Source organism: Phodopus roborovskii, unplaced genomic scaffold (genome assembly GCF_943737965.1).
Source record: "Phodopus roborovskii unplaced genomic scaffold, PHOROB, whole genome shotgun sequence".
Classification (NCBI taxonomy): Eukaryota; Metazoa; Chordata; class Mammalia; order Rodentia; family Cricetidae; genus Phodopus; species Phodopus roborovskii.
The window spans coordinates 850,077-862,515 of NW_026125538.1; the positions used below are offsets into that span (position 1 = coordinate 850,077).

Genomic DNA, 12,439 nt, shown 5'->3' on the forward strand with positions numbered 1-12,439 from the left:
AAAAAGGAGCAGCAAAGGATAAAGGACAGATAACATATAAAGGCAGACCTATCAAAATTACACCTGACTTCTCCATGGAAACACTCAAGGCTAGTCTTGATAGATGTTGTACAAGTACTAAGAGCCCACAGATGCCAGCCCAAGCTACTATACCCAGCAAAACTCTCAATTACTATAGATAGAGAAAACAAGATACTTAATGACAACGCCAGATTTTCCCAAGATGTATCTACAAATCCAGCAATACAGAAAGTTCTAGAAGGAAAACTCCAACCCAAGGAAGTTAACTACACTCACAAAGACATAGGCAACAGATAATCCCACTTCACCAGAACACAAGGGTAAACCAGGACAAATATATTCACAATACCACTGCCAACAACAAATCTAAAACAAACAAGCATTAACAATCAATGGTCCTTACTCTCACTCAACATTAATGGTCTTAATCGCCTATAAAAATACACAGGCTAACAGAATGGATATGAAGACAGAATCCATCCTTCTGCTGCAGACAAGAAATACATCTAAGCTTCAAAGAGAGACACTATCTATCTCTGGATAAAGGGCTGGGAATAATCTTCCAATCAAATGGACCCAATAAGCAGGCAGGTGTAGCTATCCTACTATCTACCAAGTTAGACTTCAAACCAAAATTAATCAAAAGTGAAGACTGTCATTTCATATTCATCACAGGAGAAATCCATCAGCACAAAGTCTCAATTCTGCACATCTATGCCCCAAATACAAAAGCACCAACATTCATAAAAGAAATGCTACTAAAACTCAGAGCTCACATAAAACCTCAAACACTTATAGTGGGAGACCTCAACACACCACTCTCAACACTAGACAGAACCACCAGTCAGAAACTTAACAAAGAAACAAAAGGACTAACAGAAGTTATATCTCAACGGGGTGGAACAGACCCCTATAGAACATTCCATCTGAACACAAAAGAATATACTTTCTTCTCTCCTCCACACTGAAACTTCTCTAAAATTGACCACATACTAGGCAGCATAACAAACCTCAATAGATAACAAACAAAAATGGAAAAGTCCCCTATATCTTATCAGACAACCTTGCTTTAAAATTGGAATTCAATAACAAAAAAAAAAAAAATCGCAGAAAACCTACAAACTCATGGAAACTAAATATTTGCAATTGTACCATACCTGGGTCAAAGAAGAAATAAAGAAAGAAATTAAGGACTTCCTAAATGAAACACATCCATTTGCCATATTTCATTCCTATTTATACCTTTAGGGTTACTGCCTGGTGGTAAAGGAGTTTGGTTATAGAATGAGCAAGTAGGACATTTCCTTACTATTTACTTGGCTTGTTCCCAAGTGATAGAAAAATCCTTTTTTAAACCTTTGCTGTTCATGTGGTGTTTCTTATGAAACTCTGAGGCTTGTAGCACACTTTCTATCAATAAATGATCAATTTCATCATTGCCTTGTGCTAGAGGACCTGGCAGACCCGTATGGGATCTGATGTGTTATATATATAGGATGAGTCCTCTTTCTGATAGTATCTTGTAACTGTATAAACAATGAAGTTAATTCAGTATTGTCAGGAATAAATTATGCAGTCTCAAAGTGTAAAATGACTCTCTCTGCGTATTGAGAGTCAGTAACTATATTGACGGGTTCTTTAAAATCCATAAGTACCATGAGAATGGCATACAATCTTTTCATCCTTAGATATTATCTGAATGGATGTAAACTGTCTTTTAGAAACAATGTTCTATCTGTTAGCTTGCCATTATCCTCAGACATGGAAGAGATTTTATCATCTAGTCTTTCTATCTGATGTTTCAGTTTTTTAAACTTATTAGTAGCTTCCTCAGACCAGGAATGATTTGTTTTTGCTAGTGTGTTAATGCATTGCATTGTTTCTGTTCTGGTGATTGAAGTATCTGACATGAAACATATTTTACCTGTCAGCTCGCCAACGTCATCTTTAATATTTTGAACCTTTTTTTCTATACTTTTTATGTTTTGAATTCTATCATTTTTAATGTTTCGAATCCTTGTCTCTATGTTTTGAATTTTATCATTTTTAATGTTTTGAATCCTTGTCTCTACGCTTTGAATTCTATCATTTTTAATGTTTCAAATCCTTGTTACTAAGTCTCCTATGGTTTGTACAAGTTCCTTATTGTTTGTTGTAATCTCAAACCATTTCTTTAAGAATATCATGTTAATGATGAAACCCATTGCTATTACAAAATAATAGTACATATTGGTTCAGTCATAAGTTTCTTCTGCTAAAATCCCTTCTACATATGAAGTAAAATAATTCCTAAATTTCTGTATTGTAAAATTATCTGCCATAGTTATGGAACAATTGATCTCAGATTTTATAACAGCTTAAATTGCAAAGGATGTTACAATTACCTTAGGGGTAATTCTGTTGTCCTGGAACTTTGATGCTTTTACTTGTAGATCTTAGCCTGTGGTAGTTACACCTGGAGGTGTGCCACCAAATAGCGCCTAGCCGCCGAGGCCCGTCTGATCCTGGTTCTGCCTAGAAGTGTACCGCCAGATACAGAAAGATGAGAAAAAAACAATTAAGCAGGTGAAGGAAATGATTCAAGACTTGAAAACTGAAATAGAGAAAATAAAGGCAACAGAAACTGAAGGAATGCTGGAAATAGAAAAACTGGGCAAAAGATCGGGAACTACAAATGCAAGCATAACCAACAGAATTCAAGAGATGGAAGAGAGAATCTCAGGTGCATAAGATGAACTAGAAGAAATAGATTCATCAACCAAAGGAAATCATAAATCGAACAAATCCTAAACACAAAACATCTAGGAAATGTGGGACACCGTGAAAAGGCCAAAAATAAGAATAATAGGCATAGAGGAAGGTGAGGAAGCCCAACTCAAAGGTGCTGAAAACATATTCAACAAAATCATCGAGGAAAACTTTCCCAATCTGAAGAAGGACATGCCCATGAAAGTACAAGAAGCATACCGAACACCAAGTAGACTGAACCAAAGAAAAAAGACCACTCAACATATAATAATCAAAGCACCTAGCATACAGAATAAAGAAAGAATATTAAGAGAAGGAAAAGGACAGGTAACATATAAAGGCAGACCTATTAAAATTACACCTGACTTCTCCATGGAAACACTCAAGGCCAGTAGGTCCTGGATAGGTATTCTCCAAGTACTAAGAGACCACAGATGCCAGCCCAGGTTACTATACCCAGCAAAACTATCAATCACCATAGATGGAGAAAACAAGATATTTAATGACAAAACCAGATTTTCCCAATACATATCTAAAAATCCAACCCTACAAAAAGTATTGGAAAGAAAATTCCAACCCAAGGAAGTTAACTACGCCCAAAAGACATAGGCAACAGATAATATAACTACACCAGAAACCAAGGGTAAAGCAGGACAAATATATTCACAATACAACTGCCAACAACAAACCTAAATCAAACAAGCATCAACAATCAATGGTCCTTATACATTCAACATTAATGGTCTTAACTCACCTATAAAAAGACACAGGCTAACAGAATGGATACAAAGACAGAATCCATCATTCTGCTGCATACAAGAAACACATCTAAGCTTCAAAGAGAGACACTATCTCTGGATAAAGGACTGGGAAAAGATCTTCCAATCAAATGGACCCAAGAAGCAAACAGGCGTGGCTATCTTAATATCTAACAAGTTAGACTTCAAACCAAAATTAATTAAAAGAGGTGAAGATGGTCATTTCATATTCATCACAGGAGAAATCCATCAACAAAAAGTCTCAGTTCGAAACATCTATGCCCCAAATACAATGGCACCCACATTCGTAAAATAAATGCTACTACAACTCAAAGCTCACATAAAACCTCACACACTTATAGTGGGAGACTTCAACACACCACTCTCACCACTAGACAAGACCACCAATCAGAAACTCAACAAAGAAACAAAATAACTAACAGAAGTTATGTCTCAACTGGGGTTAACAGACATCTATAGAACATTCCATCCAAAGACAAAATAATATACCTTCTTCTCTGCTCCACATGGAACCTTCTCTAAAATTGACCAGATACTAGGTGACATAACAAACCTCAACAGATACAAGAGAATAGGAATAGTCCCCTGTATCTTATCAGACCACCATGCTTTAAAATTGGAATTCAATAACAAAAAAAAATCACAGAAAACCTGCAAACTCATGAAAACTGAACAACGTGCAATTGCACCACACCTGGCTCAAAGAAGAAATGAAGAAAGAAATTAAGGACTTTCTAATATCATGAACAAGACAAGGCTGCCCTCTGTCTCATATCTCTTCAATATCATCCTTGAAATTCTAGCTAAAGATATATGACAACAAAAGGAGATCAAGGGGATCCAAATTGGAAAGGAAGAAGTCAAACTGTCTCTATTTGCAGGTGATATGATAGTTTACATAAGCGACACAATAAACTCTACCAGGGAACTCCTACAGCTGATAAACACCAACAGGAAACTAGCAGGATACAAGATAAACTCAAAAAAAAAAAAATCAGTAGCCCTGTTTTAGTCAGATGACAAAAATGCGGAGAAAGAAATCAGAGAAACATCACCCTTTACAATAGCCACAAGCAACATAAACTATCTTGGAGTAATGCTTAACATGCAAGTGAAAGACCTATATAATAAGAACTTTGTGGCTCTAAAGTAAGAAATTAAAAAAGATACCAGAAAATGGAAAGATCTCCCATGCTCTTGGATAGGTAGGATACACATAGTAAAAATTTCAATCTTACCAAAAGCAATCTACAGATTCAATACAATCCCCGTTAAAATCCCAGTACAATTCTTCAATGACCTTGAAAGGATGATAATCAACTATATATGGAAAAGCAAAAGACCCAGGATAGTAAAAACAACCCTGTACAATCAAACAACTTCAGGAGGCATCACAATTCCTGACTTTATGCTCTACTACAGACCTACAGTTCTGAGAAGAGCTTGGTATTGGCACAAAAAATATACAGGTTGACCAATGGAATCGAATTGAAAATCCTGATATTAACCCATACACCTAGGAACACCTGATTTTCGACAAAACAGTTAAAAGAATACAATGGGGCAAGGACAGCATCTTCAACAAATGGTGCTGGCACAACTGAATGATGATGTGTAGAAGACTGTAGATAGACCCATGTCTGTCGCCATGCACAAAACTCAAGTCCAAATGGATCAAAGACCTCAACATCAATCCAGCCACATTGAACCTCTTAGAAGAGAAAATTGGAGGTACCCTTGAACAAATTGGTATAGGAGACCGCTTCTTGAACATAACTCCAGGGGCACAGACACTGAGAGCTACAATTAATAAATGGGACCTCTTCAAACTTAGAAGCTTCTGTAAGGCAAAGGACACAGTGGACAAGACCAAACGGCAGCCCACAGACTGGGAAAAGATTTTCACCAATCCTACATCCGACAAAGGGCTGATCTCCAAAATATACAATGAACTCAAGAAACTAGTCAACAAAACACCAAATAACCCTATTAAAAAATAGAGCACAGAACTGAAGAAAGAAATCTTAATAGAAGAAATCAAAAAGGCTGAAAGACACTTAAGAAAGTGCTCCACATCCTTAGCTATCAGGGAAATGCAAATCAAAATACCATCTTACTCCTGCCAGAATGGCTAAAATTAGAAACACCAATGACAACTTATGCTGGAGAGGATGTGGAGAAAGGGGAACACTCTTCCACTGCTGGTGGGAGTGCAAACTCGTACAGCCATTTTGGAGATCAGTATAGCAATTCCTCAGGAAAATGGGAATTAGTTTACCACAGGACCCGGCAATCCCCCTCTTAGGCATATACCCCAATGATCCACATCCATGCAACAAAGACTCAACTGTGTTCAAAACTGCATTATTTGTAATAGCAACAACCTGGAAGCACCCTAGATGCCCCTCAATTGAGGAATGGATAAAGAAGATCTGGCACATCTACACAATGGAATACTACTCAGCAGGAAAAAATAATGGTGCCTTGAAATTTGCAGGCAAGTGAATGGCACTTGAAGAAACCATCCTGGATGAGGTAACCCAGTCACAAAAAGAGGAACATGGTATATACTCACTGGTATATGGATTTTAGACTTAGATCAAAGGATCACCAGCCTATAATTCACACCTCCAGAGGAACTGGGATACAAGGTGTATTCTAAGAGATTCATATAAAGTCCCTCACAGAACTGGTAATGGACAAGTCCCCCAGAGCTCAGGGGAAGTGGGGGGGTGGCAGTGAATGGAGAGAGAAGTAGGAGAAAGAGAGGGGAAGGAGAGCAAAACAGGTGTGACTAGAAAGATTGAGTAATGGTTGGAAAAAAAGATAGAAGAGAGAGAGAAAGAGAGAGCATAAAAGAGGGAGATAATATTGGTTGGAAGAGAAAACTGAACCTAAAGAAAGGTTTAGAGACCTACAATACTGCCGCCAACTAACAAATTGAGCAACTGTGGAAAGGCTACCATAAATGCCCTTCCCAGATGGTGAGATCAACAACTAACTTATCCATGGAGCCCTCATCTAACACCTGTTGGAAACAGGAGCAAACACCCATACATAAACACTGAGTTGAACTAGAACCCACATGCAGATGGAGAGGACAAGACAAGGTTGCAGAGATACATAGAGACAGCTTACCTGAACAAGGAAGAGCTAAGAGGCCCCCAGACTGATAGCTGGGAATCCAGCATGGGACTGATTAAAACCCCCTCCCCGGAATATGGGTCTCAGCCAGAAGGACTGAGCAGTTTAAGGGACCTCAGACTGTGGAACCAGGATGTACCCCTGGTGCACAAATGACCTAGCAAACACGTCCCCCATGGAGGGATACAGCCTTAACCTAGAGACAGGAGAGAAGACCTAGTCGCTACTTCAAATGACCTGACAGATCTACATGACCCCACCTGGAGGGCATTGCCCTACATGTGTAATTGGGGTGGGGGGATGGGAGGTTGATCTGGGTGCATGTGAGGGGACAGAGAGGGTAAAAGGAGGGAGTGAGGGAGGAGAGAGAACTGGGATCGAATGTAAAATAATAAATTAAATAAATAAAAATAAAAGTGGTTCAAGAACTAACATGCATATGTTGAGATTTCTTTCTATAAGATTATTATAGCAATTATCTTTCAGAGTTGTACTCTGACATTTGATATATATATATATATCAAATGAGTATGTGTTGCTTCTCATCATTATTTTATAACCATGGAAAAACTTGTTCTATTCTACTATGGAGAAAAAAATGATGATTAATTTCCAGAGAACAAGGAAGATATTTTCCAGGAACGGAACAAGATGTTTGATAAGGATGTCAAAGACATGTACAGGAATACAGTGGATCAAGAAATCTAGTCCAGAGACAGTCATCACTAAAAGAGTAAACAATAAAATCAAAAGGAACCCTAGCTGGACAAATGTGACCTTGATGACCCGTGAAGACTTCACTTACCTGTGAATATAAGGACAAATGATTTACATTATAGTTAGGAATTATGTTGTTCCAATTGATAGGGTTCAGTAAACATTGAGGAAGAGGAGGCAAAAAGATTTTAAGGGCCATAGTATTTGGGTGTTTACTGTGAGATTGTGTCTCCTTAGTAGCATCAGAAACTATACAGGGAATATGTCACCAACATGACTGCTGTTGTAAACTGAACAAGGATGACACCAACAAACATTCAAAATGGAAGGGTGAAAAGTGCCCAAGATTTCAGCCCTACAATAAGAACAACAGGCCACTGTGAGCAGGAGAGGTGGCCCTCCCTAGCAAAGAGTACACTGATTGATTGTCCAGTGGCAAATGGTCAGCCCTGGAAACATACATACAAGTAACATTATATGGACTCCAGAGGTTATATTTGGGAATATTTATATACAGATACATGTATGCATGCAATATTAATAAATAAAAAGAAGAATGTGAATTTGAAATAGAATGGGGTGGACAATATAGGAGGGTTTGGTAGAAAGAAGGAAAAGGGAGAATTATAATTTAAATATAATCTAAAATATTTAGCTAGTCTACACATTCCATTTTTCTCAAATTTTTCAGAAACAAACATTTAAAGTGATGAAATATAAATAATATCACAAAACACCACAATTGTTTATGTACTTAATTAATCAAAGTGTGAAGAGATATTTCTTGTGAGAAAATTGCATGAAAGAAAACTGTGAAAATGATAAATGTTTTCTATATAGGGCACATGAAGTGAAACAGGCAGTGTCTTTCTTGAGTTTCCTTATGGATGGATATTTTCACAAGAAAGTTAAAACAGAGACTAAAACACACAAATACTGAAATAAGATCTGTTCTCCTCTGCCCAGTAAGAACTTAGGAGTGTCTGTCTAAGTACGCAGGGCAGGTACTGGTGTGGTTGTAAATGTTGACTAGGAGCCAGAGTGATGTCTCAGAGGTTAAGATAATGCATTCTTCTTGCAGAAGACATGGGTTCAACTCTGAAAACCCAGTTGTTGGATTACAACCACAAATAACTGCAGTTATGTGATCCAACACCCTCTTCTGAATTCTGTGGGTACAAAGGCAAAACATTCAAATATATGAAATACACATTTAAAATTGTCTAAATAAATAGTACTGACAACAAGAAGCATTGATCAGTGGCCATCAGATATCCTGTGGAGAACTGGCTATGTGGAGAGATGGTCCAATTTTGATCTATATTTAAATCAAACAAAGATAAACTCAAATAACTTCCTTTTAGCTCTCACTATGGTCATCATATTACTGTGTAATTATTATAACTGCCCTGTTATGAGAATTTCCTTTACAGCCTATCTTTCACAATAGGTTGAAATAGCAATATCCCTTTTTGCAAGTGTTTTTTGTTTGTTTTGTTTTTTTAAGTGAGAACAATGGAGGTCTGGTACAACTGCCATTATACTTTGGTTGAAAAAGTAAAAAAAAAAAAAAAATGAGAAAGGAAAACTAAGATGATGGTGTGGACAACATGCTTGAATCAGAAGCAAGAGAAAAAATGCCAGGGAGAAAGTGCATTTCTTCTTTGGAGAGCAACAGTAGCCTGTTAGCTAGGGAAACTACCTTTGCTTGGAGAGCACAGATGATGAGAAAAAGGAAAAGTGGATAATGTGGATAAGGTCACTTAAGTACTGCATTAGCAAGTCTCACTTTTATAAGTAAGCAAGGAGTATCAGTAAGTTTGACTGTGAAGGGATGAATGTTTTAAAATGACCTCTGAAAGATCCATCTTGTAATACAATGAGATTCTGAAAATAATATCCTTCTCCAATGGTCTAGATGAAGAGAAAGGTATTAGACTATAGTGTGAGCAGTAAAATAGAGAATGAAACTCCTAAGGATCAAAAAAAAAAAAAAATAGTTGTGTCTCAACTCCAGGAAAAGACAGAAGAGATAAGAAATGTCAAAACTTGCTTGAGTTTTATACCAGGTGATCTAGAGAACACTAACAGGTGAGGAGCTCAGTAAGGTAGCAGAATGTCCTCTGCCACTTGCTCTTGGTATTTTATAAGCTATTATCCCATGAATCAAAATTGGTTACTCTATTCCTAAAATCTTATGGTGATGATACATTACACAACTGAAAGAACTGTGAGTTGCTTGCTCTTTTGCTTAAAATACTAAGATGTTATTAGTAGATTTAAGGGATGGATACTGAAACTCTTTGTTTCAGCCTAAAGCCTATCCTACTTAGGATCACTATTGTTATGATAAAATGCCATGACTGAAACCAAAATAGGGAGGAAAGCATTTATTTTTCTTACATTTCCATCAATCAATGAAGTCAGGATAGGAACTCAACAGGGCAGGAACCTGGAAGCAAGAGCTGATGCAGAACCCATCTAAGAGTGCTACCTAATGGCTTCATTGGCTTGATTTCTTACAGAACGCAGGACCACCAGCTCAAGGGTGGTACCACTCACAATGTCCTGGGCCCTCCCCTAACAATCTCTAATTAAGAAAATGCCCTACAGCTAGACTTCATAAGACATTTCTCAATTGAAGTTCCCTTTCAGATTATTCTAGCTTTGTCAAGTTGACTTAAAACAAGTCAACACAAGGCCCTTTGCTGTTTACTCATGCATCTTATTAACTATGGTCTCTACATTTACTACATTTACCCAATGTGCTTCAATAACTCTGTTATTCCTTTTGCAATCTTTAAAACATACAAAGTTTAATCTCTCACTATGTGTAACTCTACTAAATCACTTATAGAATGCCTAAAAATAGATATATTCAAAACAACAGCATTTGTTTTATAACAACAAATGCCATTCAAAATTATCACCTTGATTGCTCATTTAAAAACCAGTTAACAAACTATATGCCGAATGATTAACTTTTTCATGGAAGTTTTTACTTCCTGGTTTCGAAGAGTATAAATCACAGGATTCATCAAGGGAAATATGACTGTGTGAAAGAAAGAAACGACTTTGTCAGCTGACAAGGCTGTGAATGGACGGGTATAGATGAAAATTGCAGGTCCAAACATAAGAAATATGATTATGACATGAGTGGTACACGTGGATATAGCTTTGTTCTTTCCTTCAGAAGCCGACCTGTGAACATGACATAAAATAACTGCATAGGAAGTCAGAAGACCAAGGAAGCACAAGAGAGTAAGCAGGCCACTGTTGAAGACCATTAAGAGCTCAACAGCAAAGGTATCTGTACAGGCTAGCTTGATGATCTGTGGGACATCACAGAAGAAGTTATCTACATGGTTTGGACCACAGAAAGGCAAGCGGAGGATGAGGACAACCTGAAGAATGGAGTGAATAAAGCCTCCAAACCACAGGCCCAGCAACATCACATAGCAGGCTCTAGGGCTCATGACAGTGGAATAGTGTAAAGGCTTGCAGATGGCAATGTAGCGGTCAAAGGCCATCACAACCAGAAGTAACCCTTCCCCTCCTCCAAGGAAATGCAAGAAAAATAGCTGAGTGATGCAGGATCTGTAGGAGATTACCTTCTTCTCAGAGAAGATGTCTACCAACATCCTGGGAGTCACAATGAAGGAATAGGAGGCATCCAGGAAAGCCAAATTTCCCAGGAAGAAATATAGTGGAGCACTGAGTCCTGGGTCTGACCTGATGGTGAAGATGATGAGGACATTTCCAGGCAAGATGATGATGTAGAAAATTAAGCTCAGAATAAAAACCAAGAGTTGAATGTCATATGAATGGGTCAATCCTATGAGGATGAATTCTGTGACAACTGTCCTGTTTTCTGACTCCATCATCAGTCCCTACAGAATGTAACAAATAAAGCAGTTTTCTCTCTTCTGACTAAATCATAGTTATTCTCTTTCTAGAAGCATGGTTAGACACAAGTATATTATCTCATCTCATTCTATACCTAGACCATCTCCTCAGTCCTTTAGCTTTTGTAGCTCATAAAACATCTTGTTCTTGAAGCTACACCTCCATGCCACCTATATTTCAGTCTCAGTTTGACTCTCATGAAATAAAAATATTGCTTTGGGTTTATTCCTCATCACCATGAAAGAGATTATTTATTTCCCTAAGAGAATAAAAACAAGTTGATAAAAGTATTGAAGTTTTCATAAATACATTTTACAAAAGACTGAAGATTGATATTAAAGAGGATTTAGTCATATATTAATTACATCTTAACTGTTTCATGTGTATGTATATATTTATCAGTACTACTAAACTGTATATCAGCTAATATTTGCTTTTCAGAGTTTTGTTTTATATAATGTGCTAGAAACCACTCATTTCCTAAAAACATCTTATTTTTCTTTACTGAAGATGTAGTCATTAACCAAGTATAATACAGAACTTTTGTTCAGTTGAATGGTAACCTGATAATTTCCTGTGTAATTAATTATCTTACTATAAAGCCTGTGCTTTGAATCAGAATTCACATGATAAATTATTGATATAAAAACTAGCTTGTTGGAGTCCACGGCTTGTGGTGGGATGCCATGCTCAGCCTTAATGCATGTGAAAGAGGTCTGGCTCTACCTTAAACTACTGTGAAAGACTACATTTACTCTTCATGGGAGTCCTTACCCATGAGGAGGAGTAGACTGGGGGGTAGGCTAGAGGGGAGACTTTGTGGGGGCAGGAGGAGGTGAGGGAGGGAGAACTGTGGTTGGAATGTAAAATGAAATTTTAAAAACACTTCAGCAAATTCGTTACATATATATTTTTATCTGATTCTTGAAGTCTTGTCTTTAGTTGTGTAGTTTATACAGCACCATGGCATTTCTTTATATATAAAGAAAAGCATTATGTCATTGTTGTGTACCACAAGTAGGTGTAAGTGACATGAAATTTGAATAGCAAATAACCAGAGATGCAAAAGTTACTTAAGAATACTTCAATCTAAGAAAGAAAAATGTTTTACAAAGTTACATAAT

The 12,439-nt window shown here is 37.2% G+C and overlaps 1 protein-coding gene across 1 annotated transcript; it reads right to left on the reverse strand.

The window, feature by feature from the left end:
- Positions 1–10,363: 10,363 nt before the first annotated feature.
- LOC127216232 (olfactory receptor 4N4C) lies at positions 10,364–11,290 on the reverse strand. Its single transcript, XM_051176857.1, has one exon. It carries the CDS (start codon positions 11,288–11,290, stop codon positions 10,364–10,366), a length of 927 nt encoding a protein of 308 aa, XP_051032814.1.
- Positions 11,291–12,439: the final 1,149 nt, after the last annotated feature.